Source organism: Epinephelus moara, chromosome 7, assembly GCF_006386435.1.
Source record: "Epinephelus moara isolate mb chromosome 7, YSFRI_EMoa_1.0, whole genome shotgun sequence".
Classification (NCBI taxonomy): Eukaryota; Metazoa; Chordata; class Actinopteri; order Perciformes; family Serranidae; genus Epinephelus; species Epinephelus moara.
The window spans coordinates 36,713,740-36,736,473 of record NC_065512.1 but is presented as its reverse complement, the minus strand read 5'-3'; the positions used below and the strand labels follow the sequence as shown (position 1 = coordinate 36,736,473).

At 40.6% G+C, this 22,734-nt stretch overlaps 1 protein-coding gene across 1 annotated transcript in view; it reads left to right on the top strand.

Moving 5' to 3' along the window:
• Positions 1 to 256: 256 nt before the first annotated feature.
• LOC126393530 (inactive dipeptidyl peptidase 10-like) overlaps positions 257 to 22,734 on the top strand; it is a 318,572-nt gene continuing 296,094 nt past the window's right edge. Inside the window, exon 1 of the mRNA XM_050049721.1 lies at positions 257 to 385. Coding sequence (XP_049905678.1) covers positions 326 to 385 — 60 coding nt within the window. The 5' untranslated portion in view covers positions 257 to 325. The remainder of the gene's footprint in view (positions 386 to 22,734) is intronic.

Genomic DNA, 22,734 nt, shown 5'->3' with positions numbered 1-22,734 from the left:
CTAACAGTTTGTTTGGGAAGGGTGGCACAGACACTGACACAGTCTCAGTTGAGCTTTTACTCTCCTCTGGCCACCCCGTTCGGAAATTTCTGCGGTCGCCCCTGGTTACCAATCATCACCGGTCAATTGTGCACATACCTACCGCGCTGCGTTGCGCGAGGCACATACAGTAGCTGTCAGATGCGGTTGCGCGCTTCAGCCGCACACGGAACAAAGACCGAAAACACTGCTCATCCCACGCTGTAGAGTTGTTAGAGGGGGCTCGCGTCGCGTCTCTCCTCGGCTGTTTTGTCTCACTTGGATAGGAGAACTGTTACCTCTCAAGATGAACCAAACCGCCACCGTATCGCATCAAGTTAAATGCCAGTCTACAAAGACCATCAAGGTAGGCTTTATGAATGTTTCTTCTTCGCTGGAATTAACTTACGGGTGTTTTATGTGTGTCTGTATCAGCAGCAGCTCAAAACTTGAGTGTGGGTTTGGTGAGCGGATATGCGCATTGACGCACAGCACTTTGGAGCTGGTTTGGGGGCATGCATGACAGCATCCACATCATCATCCCATGAAGTTACTATTTGAAACCTGAAAGTAAGCAAGTAATCTGATTCCTCTGGCCGTGTCTGAATGAGGGGGCTCCGGTTCTTGACGTCCAGTGTGAATGTGTTGGATGAGGAGGCACACACTGGCGCAGTGGCGAGATTTCATTCATATCACGTCGCGCTCCTTATTATTATATTATCTTTATTGGCTGGCAAGAAATTATAGTGGCTCTCTCCAAACTGCACTGGCTAGACTCTGGCTGCTACTTCCACACGGCTGTGGCGAGAACAATCCCTGAAACATTTGTGCTTTGATGGTGCATCAGTTGCTTAACTTTGCCGTGTAGGCTATAATCTCGGGAGATCATCCTCATTTTGACCTGTTGTTAGAATGAACACATGTTATTAAAGTGTCTGCAAGGACGCAGCAGGAGGTGTGTGTGTTTTACATCTGATATGAGATAACGAGAGGACAGGTAACGCAATTAACACCGTCGTTTTCTGTTCGAGTCACGATCGAGAGATGCGCGGCAGCATCCGCATTGTCTTCTTTAGTGCACCTAAACCTGGGCTGAAGGGGTGTGAGATTTGTGGTGGTGTGTGTGCTATGGCTTCGCATGCAGTCAGTGTGTTTCTGTGCTTGCGCGCGCGCAAACCGTGTGTGTGTGTGTGTGTGTGTGTGTGTGTGTGTGAGACTCAACAGCGGTATCGATTTTGCCGCGGGTTCTGCATCACTTTTCAACCTCGGAGTCCCACCAGAGAAATTTAGCTTGGGGCAAATGTATCGATCCTCTTCGCCCCTCTCCCAAAGGCGTGCATTTTTTGGAATACAAGGCTGAATGTTTGTTCAACTGAGGATGAAAGATGGGTGAAAATATTAAATTGGTTAATATGATGCTTTATTACTATTGCTGGCAGTTAGAATGAGAAGATCATTGGAGAGACTGAGCCAGGTGTTTGTGGTGTGCTCCTGATGCTGGGTCCTTCTCTGTTACCCTTGTGTTGAAGCCAGCTCTTCATGTGTCATCTGTCTTTGTCTGCTGATGCTCACCAGAGCCAACCATTCAATAAAACCACAAAATAAGACGCTCGTAAAAGGTGCTGGGCTGTGCTTAAAATGAGGTTGTGTGTCACATTGTACATGTTGTGGATGCAGGGTATTATGGGACACATCCAACTGCTTAGGCGGTGTTCAATATGTCTCAAAAAGTCACATTTTTTTCATCTTAAAAATATTCTTACTCTTTTTTTAAGATCAAGTAAGCAACTTGGTTAAGAATGAATATTGTTCAGTTTAAATGCTGCTTAAACTGAATGTTCCCATATACTCTTCAGCTCTTTGTTACCAGCAACTCATGTAGCCATGTTTTGGGTGTAAAGGAAAACTAATGGATACATTTGATTTATTTCAGCTGACTTCTTGTTCATGCAGTTTTCATTTCTATTAGTTCAACCTATGTGAATAAGTAATCACCAGAAAAATGTTTGACATTGTACGTTTATGCAAACCATGGATGCATTTTGTTTTATTTGCATGTACTTACATAGCAGATATGTTGAAACTTGAGGTTTCAACAACACTGTGGTTAATGTGTGGTAAGGTTTAGGCACAAAATGGCTAGGAAAAGATCATGTTTTGGCTTAAAATACTTGGTACTGGTGGCTAAAGACGCTGGAAACACAGCGATGTCTTGGGAAAAAAACAACCTTGTCTTGTGGCACCATCCTTGGTGGAAACACAGCAGCGGGTGGCTAAAAAACACCCATGTTTGGTGACTAGAAAGCCACCGGGAGACACAGCAATGACCAGTTTAGTTATTTTTAGTCTTAAACATTGGTCTGCAGCTTGGCAGGCATCCACCTAGGTGACATGCCATCCACCATCCCCTTCACCTCCTGAAGACAAAGTCAACTCATATACTATGTCACTTTAGAAATGCTGATATGATACGTATGCAATGTGCAAATGTAATGCTTGGTGATTTGCAGAAATGTACAATGCCAACATTTTCTTCTGGAGACTGGGCTGGAATAAGACAAAAGCTGTAATATACCAGCATTATCCTTGAAAACTTGGCTTTAGGTTGTAAGTATTTCAGTATAACATTTAAATAATCACAACTATCTGGCAAAAATCAAACAAGTTAAACACCATCTTTCAGTTGTTTTTTATCATTCTGAAATTCAGTTAACATGTGTCATCAGGACTGGTGTGCGTGGTTTGACCAGATTTAATTGACAGATACACACAAACAACGTCTGCTTTAAATGTCACCCATTGGTGCACAGAAGTATGTGTCATCACAGTGCCAAAGTGTCCAAACACACCTTTACTTGATATGGTTAAGACACTAACATATCCTATCAGAGTGACTTGAATTACTCACAAACAGTGACAGTGGCAAGGGAGGCTCATGTGGGAGTTTGTGACTGCTTTAAACCAATGAGGATCAATGACGGTCATGAGAAAAAGCAGCTGATTGGTTTCAGCAGCTGGTGAAAAGAAAACTGACAGGGCAGAAATAACAAGTCTTTCGTGGAATTCAATTCAATTTCCTCAATTAAAAACAGTGTGTCCCAGGTGAAATAGAAGAATTAGGGGAGTGAAAGAGCTTCTTGGTTCACTTCCCTCCAGCTTGACGTATTGACACTTGTTGACATATGGACAAATAACACAACAAGGCATTCTGTGCAGAACTGTAAACATTCCTGAAAATACAAGTTGTTTCTGAGAACTGAGCAAACATAAAAAACACAATATTCTACTGGAAGGGACTTGCTGAGCCAAATTGGTTTTAGGATCTTCGCTTTGTCTACAGTGACAATAAACAGAACTTGAATTACATTCCTTGAGAATATTCAGCCTCGTATTTTGTTGCCTAGAGGGTTGCCGTGTGCAAAAAGTCATTTTCTGAATCTCTGCGTGCAGCACTTTTTTCTTTCACGGCCTGTCTTTACACTTTTAGGGAAAATGAACTGGAGCTGGGCTGCTTGCTGCATTCAAAAATCGTCACTGTGCAAATCTCACCAAATTATGACAACAGTGAGCAATGGTTTGGAGTGCCTGACACCCCGAGGCGTCTACTGCAGCTCGGCATGGTGCACTTTGCCTTCAGCTCGCAGTGAACCTGTCTCGGAAATCAGTGAAACAAGCAGGGGATCATAGTTGGGATTAAGCACTTCAAAACTCCTCTGTGTTGCTCAAAAAACGTTAATCTCTCCATGTCTGACCCCCATCGTCTGGCACTGAGGTCTTAACGGCTCTCTGTTATCCTCTTAAATGCCCCCTCTTCATATCATGGCTGTGTCCTTATGCCATAAGCCAAGATAAGAAATCCAATTAGGACGCGGCAGCAGATTTGTCGTGGGCCTTAACTCCTGGGGTCTCACTGAGTTTAACGAGGCTGGATGCAGCCTGAGGCTCGTGTCATCAGCGGTCCTTGGAAGTGTCAGATCCACCCACATGCAGATTGCAGCTATAAACTGGAATTGTCAGAGGAGCAAGGAGCCGTGTCAGTGCTCCCCTGCCAGTGACGGGAGGTCGTGTAAGAGAAGGTGCAATATTTCCCAAGCTGTGCTGTAACATTGTGGATTTACACTGAATTCACACAGCGGGGATCTCGACAGGAAGTTTGGGTAGGAGTGACAGTCGGTGATTTATGTAAGTGCAAGGACTGTGCCTCTTTTTTTTTTTTTGAAATACCAATTTTAGGATCCTGTTTCAAGATGACAGGATAAAATACGTCTGAGCGTACGGCTGTATCCGACACCCACTACCTTCAATCCATTTATAGTCACATCACTTTAAAGGTCCTTGAGTGACAAAAAGCCTGGGACTGAAAATTAAAGCGACATGAAGCCTTTAAGCAGTAGGCACAACAATGTCTATCATAAAACCAGATGTTATGCTTGATAAAATTCTTGTAAAAAAATTGACTGCATACACTTTCTCTACCAGGGGCTAGATACATAAAACTCTGTGTTGGTGCAGGACTAAAACTCAGTGTCTAAGAAAAGTGTGTATTCATATTCCAATCTTGTGCATATACATCTACAGCTGTACATAGGCATTGTTCTGTTTAATCAGTCATAGTCATTTCACACTTAATGAGTTCAGTCATTCAGTCATTGTGACGTGTTCCTCAGCTTCACTTCAAATCTGAGAGGGTGCAGGAGTGTGTGGTTAAAAATGCTGTCTGAGACTTTAGTTAGTGAATATATATTCGAGTTCTTGACCCTGTTGCCCAAGTATTTTTCTGAATGTTTGTTAAGGGTGTTGACATTTTTAATATGTGCGAGATGTGTAGGTTCTGCTGCTTTACCTATAGGCCTACCCTTTGTCCACCAAAATTAGCGCATATACGCAAGTTCCCACTGAAAGTGGCTGATTGACTGTTCTCCTAAAACAAAATCACAAAATACAAACGTCAGATGTTAGTGGGTGTTAATAGTTTTTTTTTTTTTTTATCTTATCTAATCATTTACACTTATAATGTAAGCCATATCAAACCTTCAACTGATGAGCTTCAAATTGGAGTTGTCCAACACTAAATGTGGTACAGTTAGACTGTAGCCTTTAACCCATCTGTATCTTACACTGGCAGACTGGTTGTGTTCGGGCAGTACATGTGCTGAAGAGAGTGCTTCACAGATTTAGCATTGATCTCCTGTAAAATTGTTGAACTCTGAATGGACATGGTTATCAGCAGTATCAAAATTGATAATTTAAAATACAGATAAAAGTGGAATTAGTGTAAGATTATACATGAACAATAACATTATTGCCCTACACAGAATAAAAACATAAAAACAGTTTAAAATAAAACAATTCTAAAATAATAATAAGGAGGAAACAAAGCTGACCTGCCCGATCTCCTCCAGCAGGTCATTCCAAAGTTTAGGGGCTGTGACTCCAAAGGCCTAGCCTCTTCTGGCTTTTAGCCTCCACCTATGGACTACCACCTACAGACCCTGACTGGAGGATAGCAGAATGCACTCAAGCTTGTGTGGGGTTAGCAGGTTACATGCAGAGTTTTCCTTGCAGATGGACAGTATTGAGGATTTTGAGAGCCTTAACTGACTTGTCAGGAAAGCCCCTAATAAGTGTTTAAAATTAGTTTCTACTCAGTTTTTACTCTCCATCATTTTATTTGAGTGTACAAATACTGAGTGTGAAACTTACACACTACATAGAGCTCTCAACAAGTCCTACAAAGTGACAATTTCATAACTCACTCAGTGTATTTGATTTATGATTCAATATACAACTCACTCTAACTTATTGAGTATCTGTTATACAGGACATTGTGAATGAGTGAATGAGGGAGTAAATTTGGAAACATCTGTGAGAACTCTCAGACATCTGGATCCAGCCTGTGAAGATTAAGCCTAGTTCACATTACATGACGTTCACCCTGATTTTGCGTCGCGGAGACTATAGTAATCTTTTGAGTGTTCATACCTGGCGACGTGTGTTTCTGTCATTGGGAGTCTCGCCAACTGCGTTACGACCTGTGTGTGCACACCACAAGATTTCTCCACCGAGCCCTCGCCGACAGAGCCCCAGATAACGCGGTGACGTCAACAAACTACAATTTTTTAACTTGGAGACGACACATCGTAAAGGCATGGATATTCTTCCCAGTGTTGAGTCAGATCTGCCCCCAGGGCCTGGGTCTGAACACAACGCGCTCAGCCTGATCCTATGGACGCCGCCATTGTTGTTGCTTGCCGGCTATGGAAACAAGTCCAAAAGTAACGGATATATATAGAGAAAGGCGATGTTTAGAGAGCAAGCCCAAATAAGCAACTCCACTTTAGAAACAAGCCCAAATAAACCGCAACCTGTGACTACCAATATTTGTAAGCGACTTTACAAAAAAAAAACAAGCCCAAATTCGCGGCTAATAAGCGGACCTGGCAACCCTGCCGCTTGTCCTCCTCACATTTCTTCCGTCCTCCTGTGTGCTGACGTGGGACATATCCTACCTCTCATTGGCTGATGCTCTGTCAGTTGTGTCACACTTCACCAGTTTTCTAGCATGCCAGATATCCAGTCCCAGTCTCAGACGAGGGGGCGACTTGCTCGTAGGCTTGTTCACACATGAGGACTTGTCGTGGCAGACTATCGGCCGACTCACGTCCGACCCAAGGTGGCTCTCAAGATCCTGTGCTACGTCAAAATCGTGGTGAAAATCGTGTAATGTGAACTAGGCTTTAGAGTACATACAGAAGTCTTATGGATATAAGACCCTCGACTTGTCGAAAAGAAAAGCATTTTTCCTGAGGCCAGCATATTTTGTTAATTCTTTGCAATGGGAGCACCGCGTATTTACACTCTGCTACAGACCCCAGCAGTGTGACAAGTCCATTCTGTGTTGAGCACTGCAAGTTCTGCGTTTTCTTCTGGTCACTGAGAGTTGAAAATATTCAGCTTTGGAGAAAATGCTGCGTGTGTCACTGCCACTTTTTACTCAGTCGTGCAATCACAGTGGAGGACAGGTCCTGTACCTGCTACAAAAAACAACCATCACATCTTACATGTACAAGTGCTGAACAAAAACAACAACAACAAATAGCCATTTAATCTGTTAAGGGTTGTAGGGGGGGCTAGAGCCTATCCCAGCTGACACTGGGGGAGAAGCGGGGCACATCCTGGACAGGTTGCCAGACTATCACAAGGCTGACGCATAGAATGAGACAGCCATTCATGCTTACATTCACACCTACGGCCAATTTAGTGTGACTAATTAACCTAGCCTGCATGTTTTTGGACTGTGGGAGGAAGCTGGAGAATCTGGAGAGAATTCATGCTGACACAGGAAGAACATACAAACTCCACACAGAAAGGTCCCGGCCAGCCAGCCAGCGGGTTTGAACCTGGAACCCTCTTGCTGTGAGGTACAGTACCGCCCACAACGACAATAGAGGAGAAATATGGTAATATACTGTAAGCTATAAGTTTCCACTTCATGTGTGGGAGATGAATGTTTTGGTGCATACAATTTATTTAGACTTCTGGATCCAGATGATTTCATTGACCAGCACATTTTCAGTCAAAGACAAGGATGTCGTCAACATTAGTTTCTCATCATGTCATTAGTGCTGTACTTTTTCTTGGCTAATCATTATTTTGAAAAGCAAATTAAGTGAGATAACATTTCTGAGAGCTAATTGCATCCTGGTTTACCAATATTTTTGGGTTGCAAAGTTGAGCATATTCAATGTTGAGTTTTATCTGTAAAATCATTAATTAGAAAGCCTCCTCTCTAAATGACTACAAATGGTTTACTCTGTATCACAACAGCCAAGTGGAGTGAAAACACACCGGATTGTCTGTCGTGTAGTCCACGAAAATTGCCTGTTCTCAAAATAGAGCTTTTTTTTTTTGTTGCAGGAGATATATTCAGAGTTTAAACACTGATGTGCTTTGATCCAGCTCAAAGAGCGCCTTACTTCAGATAAAGTACTTTGACAAGTTCTTATGTTGCAGTTGAAGTGAAAGCCACTCAGATTTGAAAGATAAGTAATGAGGACAATGCTGAGGGAGACTGAGCTGAAATCAAACTTTGTCCTGAGTCAGGGAGTCTTAGATTTAAATTTATACTGTCATATCTGCTTCTGAAGCATCAATGAGGTCGCTAAACGGCTTAATGTGAAACTTGTCCATATTTAAAAGCCAAATCCCAGCAGATAAAGACAAGTATTCATCAGTTCAAGTGATGCTGGCTAGATTACTGTTAGTTGCTCTGTGTTGCGTGATGTGTTTGTGTGATAAAAGATGGAAAAATATCAAATGATGAAGAATATTCATAAAGACAAACAGAGAGAGAATATCTTGTCTGAATAAACAAAATATTGAATTCCAAAACATTTCACTTTCATTTATATTTCACACTGTATGTACATGACGGCTCGCTCAGATACACTTTTCCGCTGAGGTTTTTTTCTATCGCTTGCAGGAAGACTGGGATTGTTTGCAATCTCTCTGCCAGCTTGCAGCACCGATAGCTCTCATCTCCGTAACTCAGCACCCCGGATGCTCGACAACTCAGCCAGCAGGTTATTGAACCTGCGAGGCGTTCCCCTGTTACGAAGATCTATCACATAAACAGTCTTTAAAAACTGCTCGGGACTGGCTGGCTCTGGGAGTGATGGATTGCTGGAATCAGTCTCATAAGAATGATTGCATTGGCTCTTGAGTCGCTGAGTCTATAAATTACAGAGCTATGCCAGCTGATCTCAATATATCCTCCCCTCCGAGTACATCTCTCATTCCTAAGCCTCACCAAGGAATATGTGATAGATGTGTCGCTAATTTGTTTTGTGGTTGAGACGTATCTGCCACTCATTTGCATAAGAGCGCTTCCTCTTGAGAAGGCTTATTTGTCCCTGCATAGAAAAATGTAACATGATATAACCTGCCATTTGCCAAGCCATGCATATTATACTTGCACACAGGGGTCCTATAGACTTCCCACTTAAAGTAGATGCTCCTGAGAACATAATACAAGTTGGTGTTGGTGTGAGAAAAAAAGCAATTAGACATTTGCACGTTTGCTCCAAAGCAGAGGGAGCTTTATACACTTGATGATTAATGGTTCAAAAAACTCACCATTTCTCTTTTGAAAACACAATCACAAAGACTGATGAGTTCATTCACATGCTGAGTTTGTCTCGTCTTATTTGATTCTGCCAAAGTGTGTGGCGGTGCGGCGTCTGCAAATGAGAAAGCCATGCAGGAGAAGATGCCATTTAGATGCAATTTAGCATGTTCATTAAAACACAATGGAGTGAAGTAAGTCTTTATTCATCGCTGTTGCAAACATTTTGTATCTGTCTGATGAAGTAAGGTCTGTGAAAGTCATGTCAGTGAGATTATTCCGAGCCTAAATGGGCTTCAGAGCCCGCTGTGCAGTGAAATTAATAGAGGTGAATGTATCATGCAGTGCTGGTAGGATGCACTGAATCCCGAGGTGCAGAATAACTAACTTTCCAGTGGACTTTTGGTAATAAGTTTTTGAGTCTGACTTTATTAGCATTCATGCACAGTTAACAGCTGAACAGAAGCAGAATTTACATTAATAAAATAGAAATATATCTATACATGGTTGTGCATCACAAACATGTAAAACATTGATACGTACACATTTACAAATAAAACCACCCATCATGCATACATTTTAACATACCATAAAACAACAATGTGCAACATAAACACACTACAATGACATGAAAATAAATAACAATAATAAGAAAGGTATGTTAAGTCCTCAGTGTGCTACAGTTCGAGAAAATGATAAGGTAACAGGAGGGATGTTCCTGTCATGCAACAGTTAAGTGATCAGGATGCATTCAGTGTTTTTACAAGTTCATTACATGTACAAATCTTGCCATACCTTAACAAGGACCCATATGAAGTCTGATTCTTGTCTGACGCTTTATAAAATCCTCTGCATAAGGTGGATTGTAAGTGTTTAAATCCCACGTGTTGTTTGTATTAGTTTGTGCCATTATTGTCTTTCATGGTGCTTCCATATGGACGTGCCGTATGTCTTTGTCTTATCCAGTTGTCCTGATATTGCAGGAGAAATGCTTAAAAAAACTTTTGGCTCAATGCCATTTTCAGAAGCTGTCCACAGAAAAAAAAAGCTTGCTTTGGTGAATACTGAACTTAGATATACTTAAAATTTGTCAGTAGTGGTTTAAGAATATGACAGGGTGGAGGGAAGAAATTTGATCACTGACTGACTCCATGCAAAGTGGGATTTTCAGTTCAGTTCTAAACAATTACAGTAACTTGTTTTCTTACTTGACACAAACAAGGGCATAACAACATTGCAGATGCTATTAGGGTGTCCCAGGTGTCTGTAGCCAACAAATAGCCAACGTGGCTATGTACATCTGGGTGCGTATTCCTGGGCATCCTAGCAGCACTGAAGTAAACGTTACCACCAACAGATCTATTTAGCCATTCTGCTAAAGTTTATGTACATAGTGTGCATTCAGGAGCTTTATACATCCTAAAAAGGGAAAATAATAAGTCAAAAATATCAGGCCAACATTTACTCACACAAGACTCAAACACCAGTCTCATGTGTGAAAGTCCTGTGCTTAACCCGTCCACCACATCTTACTCCTGCAGTGGACTGCATCGCTTTTTATACAACATCACCTGACTCTCTTGCAGTAGGATTGTGAGTTTTTGTTTCAAATTTACCACTTCAATATCTGAGATTGTTTAGTACTACCCCTAACCATGATCTATTTGCCCTAATTCGAATCACTTTCAACCTTGACAAGTCAACATGATGAGTACTAGCCCAGTGGTTCTCAAACTACTTACCACCTCATAAAACATTAGGCTTGACCACAGCTCAGGTCTGCCCTATTCAGCAATAGTCAGTTGACGCAGGAGGCAGGTTCTTTATCGTTGACTGTTGTCAGTGACAGCCACTCTGCACAAAAGGGTAGCACTAAAACTGACACTTTTCCACACAACCTTCATACAGAGCCAGCACCTCATCCGCTGTGGACACTTTACTGGCCTTGCTTGAGTAGCCATTAGCACTTGCGCCTGGTCGATTGTTGTCCACCACAAGCTCAACAGGGCTGCTCGAAATATTCTCATCCTGATCCATACTTCTCAACCCATAGTTCCTGTTTGAAGCCATGATTGCTGTGTTTTTAAGACATTCATTTTACCTCTGCTTACTATCTTACCATCACAGTTTAGCTCCAAAAAATATTTTGCCACTAGAGGAAGGTTCTGTACCACCAGTGGTACATGTTCCATAGTTTGGGAAGCAGTGTACAAGCAAAGCATGGCCTTGGATGCATAAGTGTGATTTTTTTTTAAACCTGGGCAAATAGACACTCTGTAAAAGGCATCAGATATTTTTTGGAGATTAGGCAAAATTCATAACCAAACTTTAAAAATATTTTTTGTTGTCTTTTCATATTTATTAGAAATAGGAAATTGTACAGACAGCCTCAAAATGAGGAGAGAGATGGGTACGGGTCCATGTCATTGGTTCGACAGCCCATTGGTTCGACATCCCATTAGTCCGACTGTCCGCGGTGCTGAACGGCTCACAGCGGGCGTATGGTGCGCCGCGACCGGCTTGAGGCGGAGCAGGCTCACGGCTTATGTTTGTCACTTTCTTTTTCATTTTAACCTACACCATGATCTTTTCCTGACCCTAACCAAGTGGTTTTTGTGCCTAAACCTAACCAGACCTTAACCACAGGGCATCATGATGATTTCGGAACGGACTTCAGAACAATGAGTTTAATATGGTCGGAACAATGGGATGTCGAACCAATGGGCAGTTCCTGATGGGTACGACATGCAACAAAGGTCTCAAGGCTGGAACTGAACCTGAGATGTTGTAGATAGGCGGCATACGCTGTGACCCCTCGCTTACCAAGGACAATCACATTGCTGTCTGTTGTGAAAAAGATTAATATTGAGCCGATGGCCAAAGTCTAGTAAAATGGGTCAGGTAGTTTGTGAGACATCCTGTTAACTGTCAGACAAACAGGACTGATAATACAGCCTTCCCAGCGGGGGGAAAAGGTGAGGAGGACTGCTTGGATAATGTCAGCTCCGCAGCAGCTGATGAAAGACCTCTTCTCAGCTCTTGGTCATTTTTGCTCGACATCACTGATGTTAGAGTTTACTGTGCTGTTATCTTTTGGAGGAAAAAATAACAATGATGGAACAGCTAGCAGACTGGATAGGAGGAGAACTTTTGGAGGCCAGGTCATGCCCTGGTGAAAACCTCATGCAGAGAGGAAGGAGCTCAACCTGCAGCCTCAGCTCTGGATATTTCATGTTGACTGAATGGATGTCAGTGAGATTTGACATTTTAGAGAGATCTGTGCTGCTTGCACTGTAGCACTGCCACCACAAATACTAGTACTTCGGGATCTCTGCTTTCTCTAATTTAGACCATTGCCAGTCTTGATTTGGAGATTTGACAACATAAAGACATTTCTTTTTAACTGTCTGGCCTTGAGTGCATTTTTCATACTATTTTTCAGTGGCTGTGTATTTTTCATTTCCTCTTCCTTAATTTTTCTCCTCTCTGTTGGAGGAGGGTCAGTCAATATTAACAGATTGACCACATACATATACCGAATATGCCTAATTGTTTTCCTATTATTCAAAGATTAAAATGAATGTACAGTCAAAAGCCAACTTGCTCTGAAGGAGTTGGTCTTGAGTAGAGGAGGATGTTAAACAGTCATTCTTTTTCAATTTTTTATGGAATTATATTACAGGAAGAGCATGGAAATACCACGCATTATTGTGAGCACATTAGCATGCCAGCCTTGCCTCTGTTTGTGTAACAAAAACAGTGAGCCCCCCTGATGAGTGGGAACAAAATTTGAATGTAATCAGCAGAGTAACAACTAAGTGCGTTGGGGTGATCTATAACTACTCTGACCTCTTGTATGAAGGTGGATGTCAAATGTATCACATACACAGACAATCTCAGTGGACAGCACCCATTAGTGAGTATGAGTTATATTAACACAGGTGTGAATTTTAGTCCAGATTTAGACAGGGGTGGTGGGTCTTCAGCTAAATGTAGTCAACAAAAAACCCCATCATTGTCATCAGCAGAAACTATAGACACAATTTTTGTTATGGTTGATTTCTAGCAGCATCTTTTCCTTTAAGGACATCAAGCCATGTTAGATATCATATTCGCTCTATGGAGTATTTTACTGTACTATCCTCTTGTGTATTGCTTTGGTTTTATGGCTCACAACAGTACTGTTTTGGGTCAGTCTTACTGCTCTCATCAACCTTGTGTCCAGCCAGAGCAGCTATTCAATAAATCCTCCAACCCAATGACCACATAAGTCATTTGTTCTTGCCCTCTAGCATGACTCATAAGAGAGATTCCTAAAATAATGCCCCCACCGGTGTCATATCTAAATGACAGAATAGTTTGTATATGACCATTAATGGTCACAGTTTTAAACACATGGTTCTATGTGAAACAGTTTCAGTTGCACCAAAATTAAATGGTTAGGTTTAGGCAACAAATTTACGTGGTTAGGTTTAGAAAAAAAATTGTGGTTTGGTTTAAAATGTTGTTATATACGTACATTACTAACAAAACATAACTTGACATTTGTCATTTGACTTGGGACACATACTGTACACCACTTGAAATACTGCGTTACGTAGTTGAAATAACTAAGTGTTAACTTTTGTTTTCACAGGGATACGAACAGTGGTCTCCTGGGTAAAAGTCCTGTTTTTTTTAACAACCCATCCACCCTGACTTCCTTTCCACATCCTCTTAATTGCTGTTTATACTATGGCAGCTGACCTCCTCTTTTGCTCCTGTCATAATTGTTACAGCCACAAGGGGTTACTGCCTCACAATAATGTAAATATGGGCTGTAAGCTGCTTGTACAAACAAACTTTGTGGTTGTATTTTGGAGGGGGACAGTTTCCAGCTGTATGCGCTCCATGCTGTTGCTAAAGACAAAGTTAGTAGCTAGCTAATTAACAAGCATTTAGCAACTAAAGGGGTAGATATTTTTCTCAGGAGTTGGTGAGGACCGAACTGGAGCTAAAATAACAGAGAATATTGTACTTACTTTTGTCAGATATACAAAAACACATCTCCAAATTAATCCTAATGTCACTTCTGTCTGTAGGATTTGTTAAGAAGCAATTATGAGATTATGAGATTTTTGGTACATTTGCCATCACGAATTTCCAATGTTTGTTTAGTTTGTCGTCCACCTCCTGTAATTTAACTTTTATCAAAAGATGAATTCAAACGGGAACATTGCATAGTTGCAGGAATTACACTACACATGAATAAAAACAGGTTCACCATACATTAAAATTTAAAATTAAACTTCAATTTTACATTTACACCTCATTTTACATTTAGCAGGTATAAGTCATTCCTTATAAGTATTGTGGATAAAATAGTTTCAATTATTTCAGTGACTAGTTTTGAATAACAGCTGAATGAATTGTTATGTAGTTGTTGTTTAAGTAGAGATGGTACAACTGAATAAAGAGGTGAGTTTAAAGTGAAGCTAACGAGTGAAATGTGGTCTTTAGTGTTGTTGACTTTCCACTGAAACATATGCTTAGCTGGTGCAACAGGCTGCAGGACCCTTTGGGACTCATCGCATTAGTATCATATATCATGGTAAGGTTAACACAGTGCCACAGCAAGCAGCATTAGCTCCTCTCTCCAGCTTTCATATATAGAGTATGTGTAAATATATACATTATTGGCGTGGTTGTAGCCAGACCACAACAGTAAAGCAGGAAACCATCTGTTTCACAGCTTGTCAGCAGTCTGTCCAGCGGCTCCCTGCCTCAACATTCTGCCAAGTTTTTAAGTTTAAAGCTAAGGCGGATATTTGCATTGTGTATACATAAACCCTAACACCCCTACTGGCCCTTTGTAAGACCCAAAAGTCTTTGCAGTCATGTTAAAGAAGTTTTTTTTTTCTTTCTTTTTTTCTTTAATAAAGAGAGGCTGAAAATAGCAAGTGTGAAGTCTCCTCAATCACCCACTCATTATTCAGTTGTAATAAATCTTAGTATAGGAGTAAATGTGTTTAGCCTACTCAGTATCTTACGTTCCACGGCCCTTTACCCTTTTATAAGTCCTCCACAATCTGTTTGAATGCACATCGATATTCCAACAGTATGTAGAATCCTTAAATATTCAGTCTAAGCAGCAGTATTATGTTAATATCACACCCGTTCACGATAGCTGGGTAAGCTCTCGCCTTGAAATACAGATTATATACTTTACCGTACACTGACTTTGTATCGTTTTTTGTTGCATTTCTTCTTGAGTACAGTTTGTGCAAAGCTCTGCTTTCATGATAACGTCTACTGTTAATATTCATGCAGGGACAATTCTTAGCTATGGAGATGCATTTAGACTTATCCTTATAAAGGCTAAACAAGACCCAGACTTTCTTCACTATTAAGTATTGACTGTTACCTCATATAAGGTCTTTATGAGAGGAGGCAGTGGAGAATGAGTTTAACCATAGGAAAGAGACAGGCATAAGCATGTGTTGACATCATTGTTACTGCAGGTAACATGACCAGCGAGGGGCCACCAGGCCACCTTGGCTTTCAAATGACTGTCTCCTGGCGGTAAAAGACATTTATAAAGGTTTACTTCAGAATGCTTGTGCGGGCCTAAAAGGCATGCTTTGACATTTCAATTTGTCTCTGTACTTTACTGAGCAAGGGCAGAAAATGTTCTTTCTATCCTTTCTATCTATCTATCTATCTATCTATCTATCTATCTATCTATGAGGTTTAAGTCGAAAGTGATTAAAGAAGATAATACTGAAACCAATCTTAAATGTGAAGTTAGCCAGACATTCTTGCACATTAGTATAGAAGTAAATGTGTTTACCCTACTCAGCGTCTTACATTCCATGGCCCTTTACCCTTTCATAAGGGCCATGGAATGTAAGACGTAAGGCAGATCAGTGGTTGCCTCAGGCATTGTTCAGATTTCCTCTACTAGACGAGACTTAGCTATAGATAATAGCTATCCTATTTTCCTGAAACTGGTCACAAATGGGATGAAACGCTGATATGGGTGTGATCAGCTCCTTTTCCAGTTTAGGTGACCACTGATGGTAGGGCATTCCCTGCCCAATGTGACACAATGTAGACGGGAGTTTCATTACACTTTTGCAGGAGGAATACAGAATCAGCACATCTGCTCTTCTTATTACCTCAAAAATCAACAGACACATTAAATGGACCAGGAGGAGAGAGGCTGTAGTGTTGAAACACAAACATACACGCCAAACATTCATCACTGTTGGTATGTTGTTGATAGCAGATGACACCTTTTTTAAGCTGTCTTAAGCTTGTTTATGTCTCATACCGGGGTTCTCTCTAAAGATCTTTTTCGGCATTTCCACTTTTTTGTGTGCAAATAGAAAAACTGTAAACCTGTAAAATAGGGTGACCATATTTTGATTTCCAAGAAAGAGGTCACTCGCCCCGGCCACGAGATAGCCTACTTAAATGATACTTGCAGTTTACTCAAAGATGCCTTATAATTTTAATATATTTAAAGTTTATATGTATGGATAGAAAATTCAGTTATATTACAAAATAATATCTCTCAAAGACAGAAATTTAGATAGGCTTCTCAGAGGTTACTCAACTTGCTTTTATTATGCCTAAAATAATAATCTTTTTACAAGTTTCAATTGTACAAAAATAGATATAAATGTAAAATAAATGTAAAATCTCTGGAATTAAATAATGATAGAAATAATGTCTCTACTGTATTAGAAAAATCAACTTGTAAAACAATAGCTATCTTTTCAAGTCTTACTGGACAGATAAATAAATAAATAATATGAAATAATGTTGTAATTAATACCTCTTCTATATTAGAAAATCCAACTTTGAGCTCCCTGGCACCTTTATTAGCCACAGAATCATATGTGCCAGCTTTGCACATGGTGCACTCAGCCTCCCATATATCCCGACCGGGTCGGTACGGTAAGTTGGGAATTTTTTCTGCAGTTCATCTGTGAAGCTGCACTTGCGCTTCGGCATCTTGGAAGCTCAGAATAATGCTGCGCCACCGGTGTCTGCTGCTTCCTCGTTGTGAGTGTTGGAGATCCGCCGATAAGGCAGCCTCTCAGGGATTATGCACACACACACACACACAAGGAAAACCAATCATCAATTTATAAACACCCCCCGGACGCCCCGGACAGGATGTGAAAAGTGAACATGTCCGGGCAAAAGAGGACGTTTGGTCAGCCTATGTAAAAACAGGTGGATGGAGTCGAACACATGGACAACATCTTTGCTAACTTACACTAAGTAGTGGTCACGCCCAAGCCTCCACCCAGCTGGCCACCAATGTCATTAAATGTTTGTATTTGGTTAAATTTTGGTTGTAATGTTGGGCGACCAAATTTAATGTCAGGATGTCTAACGCCAATGTTCATTTTATGTAGAACGTTCACAATAGATGATGTAGATATTTTGTTTGTTTAGCTGTGTTGTTAGTTAACCAAAATCTCCCACACATGTCATGCCAATGTCATCTTGACATTTAATCTTGAGGTATGAAGAACAAAACCCAATGTCTCCCTGATTTTCATTCCAACAACCAAAATTTAAGGTCTGTCCGACATCCAGTGTCTTGCTGATATCATTTTGACGTTCAACGCTAGCTGAGTAGGAACAGCACTGGGCTTTGAAGCTATTTTGACATTACAACATTAGAATTACAACTTCCGGGCCTGTCATGTGGAGCCACTGGGCCCAAAAAGACTTTTTCCCATCGACTTCTCGAGTTTATGATGAGCTTGCTCTATAGGCCCATCCAGGCAGAATATCAGGGTAATTCTATACCTGCAAAGTCAAACTTTTTTGGCGTCATGGGCCACTTACCAGCTTTGATAGAATTTCATGGGGCCCCACTACCAGCGCTGTATTCAGTTCTCTTTGTACATCAATGGTCAAACCTCCCAAATCTCAACAAGCTGTAATGCTGACCTACAGGTCAAACAAGCTGATTGGTAGATCCGAATCCTGTTAGGAGATGGAATTCAACATAGAGAAAATAAAATGTAAATATCATATATTGCATGTAAGTTGTAAGAAAATAACACTGAAATGCAAGTTCATGTTTACAGAAGAACTAAAATTTAGTCAAATACTGAACTTAAGTACAATTTCGAGGTACTCAACCTGACTATTTCCATTTTCTGCTACTCTATACTTATACTTTACTACAATTCTGGGGAAAATATTCACTTTTTTTTCTCCACTTAATTTAAGTACAATTGTGATTGTGTGTTTTTTTTTCTTTTTAATATACTGTAGTAGGGCTGTCCCAAATGATTATTTTTCTAGCGATTAATGTAGTGATTAATTTTTCAATTCATCGACTAATCTAACGATTATTTTTTCAATTATCGAAAGCGCCCCGTCCCCCCAACTGCACCCCCCGCCCTCCCTTGAAGGTCAAGTTAATTTTATTTAAATTTATTTTCTATATAGCGCCAGATCACAACAGAAGTCATTTAAGGTTACCTTTCCTATAGAACAGGTCTATACCTTGTCCTTTTATTACACAAACTTAATAGCCTTATGTTATTTATCCTATGTCATTTCTGTCTCTACATGGTAGCACGTATACAATTCTCCTCTGCTCTCTGTAAGGCGCACGGCGGAGTTCGGCCCCGATGCACGCGTGCACGCACACACACACAGACACACACACACACACACACACACACACACACACACACACACACACACAGGTGAGCACACTAGAGGGCGGTTTGGGCTGCATTTTCCTGACTGAACCCGGCCCGAGTTAGACAATTATAACCGAGCCCGGCCTGAACCTGCAGCACGGCACTGTGCACGCAGTCAATGAAGCGGAGCCTGTGTTGCATTCAGGCGTTGTCACGTAAATAACAAATACTAGCTCTTGAATAGCGCTGCTGCTGCACGGCGCCATATTTTTGTTTGAACCGATGGGTTGACACAAATAATTCACATCAACGTATTTATGTAGTCGACGCGTCGCCCCAGCCCTATACTGTAGTTTTATAACTTTATACTTTAGTAAAAGGTGTGAGTACTTCTTCCACCCCTGGCTACCACTGGTTTTGTGTTAGTATGAAACTAGAATGTGTCATCCACTTTCCACTTAGAGTGAAACGCAGTAATCTTGCACCTCTTTGGTAGCCTGTTTATTCTGTCATCATTATTTATGGATGCATGATGCTGATGTTTTTTCGAAAATCTAATTGATTATTCTCATGGTCCTGTTAAGCAATCACATTACCAATAGTTTTCATTTCATTGCATTTCTAGCATAGATCTGTTTTCCATCATTGAAAACTGCAGATCATCCTCTGATTTTAATGCTTGGTGCAGATTGAGGACATTGAAGTGATTTATTGGTAACTGATTTCTTACTAGAGCCTGACTGCAATCACTCATTGGGACAAACTATTACATAGGAAATGTAAAATGACTGTCACACTGTTGACCTCAAATGAAAAAAAGCTTCTGTCAATATGAAAACAAAAAAATCTAGCCGTTTCAGATCTTTCAAAAATGATTTTTAAAAATTGCAAAAAAATTAAGATTCATTTATTGCTTAAAAATTAGTAGTAATCATGTAGTCACATTCAAATGGCAAATTTTAATTTTAGATAATCCAGCACTCTGATCAGCATCGTTCACTCAAATCATCTTGGACATGTACTGGTCTGTTCAAGCTTGCATAATGAATTGAATGTGTAGCAAAATTCTATTATTAATTTATTTGTTTATTTTTAGTGATTATTAGTGATGGTCTCAGGAAACTCCTGAGCTCCCACAGTCTGACAGGCTGACATTGCAGGCTGCTGGTCAAAGACGAGCAGATGACCTGCAGCTGAGGCTGGTGTGATCCTCTCCACTCTCTCTTGGGAGCTGTGTGGGAGGCTGTCTTGCTCCGCTCCACTCTCAACTTGAAAACAACAGATTTGATCTGTCGGCCATTTCCACCGTCTACTGAAAGGTTGCTCTTTAAACAGAATATGAAATGAACGGCGTAAAAACTGCACCTGGTTGAGGAGGCTTTCAGACAAATCTTTTCAGCGCCAAGGACATTCTGGTACATTCTCTGTATTGTGATGTTTTATTCTGTTATCCTTGTTCATCTGGCAGAGAGGCAAGGTGTTGATTGGTACTGCACCTTGAGATTAATGTGTGAAAACCTTGCCAATTAACAGTGGGTTTGAAATCTACTGCACTACTGTAAGTGCTACAATGTGAAAAGGTTTCTCAGTTAGTAGCACATAAAACCATGGCTGACAGGATTGAATGCAATTTCTAAATGCCAAATTGCATAATATAGCAGCAGCACTCACTTAGAGGTGGTGTGATGGACAGTAACTGCAGCTGATGATGGATTAAACCTTTGATGTCTGACCTAACACTTTTCAATCATCTGGCAACACCTAAGAGTTTAATCGAATCCTTTCACCTACTATTTTACCTTTGTTTCAGTTTTATAACCTGATAAGAGAACTGGACTTTCAGTGCTTTAAGGCACCTGAATGTAGAATACATTTAGAGCATCTTGCAGTCCCTGACTGGATATTCACTGAACAAAAAAGGCTGGACTGTGAAATGAATGTATTCCTCATTGCCTTTGCTGTGGCCTGAGGCTGCCAAAGAACTCTGGAGAGAGAGGAGTTATTGCTTAAGTGTGTTAGGCGTATGCTCTGTGCATTTGTATGTACAAAGTGTTGTACCGATGTGCCTGAGGAGCAAGCCAAAGCTCATCCCAGTAACACAGTGGAGGGGAGGGGCAGAGGTGTCAAAACATTAATGAATGGTTGTGTGTTCCCCCACTCACTGCTCCAGTGTGATGACAGAGCTGCAATAACAGGGGCTGCACGTAATGAGTTGCTGCGAGTAGAGAGTACACAGAAACATGCTTGCGCACACACGCACACACTGCAGAAAAGCTGCTCCAAAATACAGTTTGGAAAGAGAGCCGCTGGCCCCTGTTGGTTACCGCAGGAAATGACCGTGTGCTGGACACATTCAGTTGGACTCGATTCAGTTATTTGGTCCCTCAGCTTTGAACTCTGTTTTTCACTCCCTGTATTTACAGGCTTTTGGCTCAGTCACTACCTCTCTTGCTAGGCATGCTATTTGTTATTTTCACTAGAAGTGGGGCTGTTTAGAAATGCCATCAATTTTCATGTGAGTGGTGCCTAACATGTTCTGTGCCAGTTTTATGCAGTGAAATGGATGAATCTGATACATCTGGCAGAATTCAAGACTACTGTAATCCGTATGGTAAATTACTCTATTGTTAACTGACCTAATTTCTGTTATGAATATTGTTTTATCCATTGCTGGATTTTGTATTGTCTGCAACTGTTTATGTGTCTGTCTCCCTTGCAAAAGAGGCTACCAACCACAGTTGGATATTTGCTTATGCCTAGATATAGATTTAATGAACATATAAAAGATTAGATTTCTTGCCACAGCAATCTGTGTATCAATAAATAGAGGTGAGTGTCTCGGATTATAAGAACCATGTTGTTAGGACATTCTGAATAATGTCAGGAAAATTGATTGCTAGTGCCACATTGGCAAGAACGTTTCAGCAAATAAGAAGGATAATTTTTTAAAAGATGTTTTTCATGTGAAAGAAGGTTATGTCAGTGGTTTTTTCATAAATGTGTATTATTGAATTTGTGCTCATTCAAAGGTAGTGTAATGAAGGACTGAATGACTTTAAAACTCTTCATTTATTTTTTTATAGTGTAGATATTGTATAGTAGTATATAGAAGAAAAAATGACAACAAAAAAGAAACACCACTATAGAAAACATTGGTATTGGCTATTGGTGACATTTTTATTTCAAACACTGGGGGGAGGGCTCACCTAGGGCACCAAATGTGCTAGGGCCGCCACTGATTCTATATCAGTTGATGCTGGCATTAGACGTTATCCTGACAGTGAATTTTGGTCTCCTGATATCAAAGTCTAACGACTTAAGTGGCCAGCTGGGATAAAAACCTCAAAATTCAGGAATGTGGTATTTACTGACATATTTTGTGTCTTAGAACAAAACATGAAAGTCTTTTCAGCTTGTGTTAACCACAGACCTTATTTCAGGCATCTAACCAAACACCCATCAAAAAACCCATTGACTCTGAGACGAGGGAATTGGGAGTGCTAAAATGCTAACACATTTCTGGCTTTAGGACTCATCCCTGTTGCACTTTATTTGATGATATTTTACTTAAATTCAATTTTTCCAGTAAAAGACAAAAACAAACAACAGACGTATTTTCTTTGTTAATGTGTCTTGATTCAAGATATTGACACTAGTAAATCCTCCTTGTTGATCTTTGTGGTGTGTTCAACTGCAACTCACAGAAGACACGAGACGACACTGTGTTTGATCGGTTGACCTTTGGCTGCTTTAAAGGGAAATTTCGGTTTATTTCAACCTGTCTCCTATCGTCCTAAATTTGTTTCAAGTGACTAGTGACATAAAAATAATAGCTAGCATGTTAGCCGTTAGCCTAGATACAGCCGGGGCGCATAGTAGAGTCAGACCTGTTAAAACATAAGTGAAAGGGCAACCTTCAAGTGCAAAGTTAGT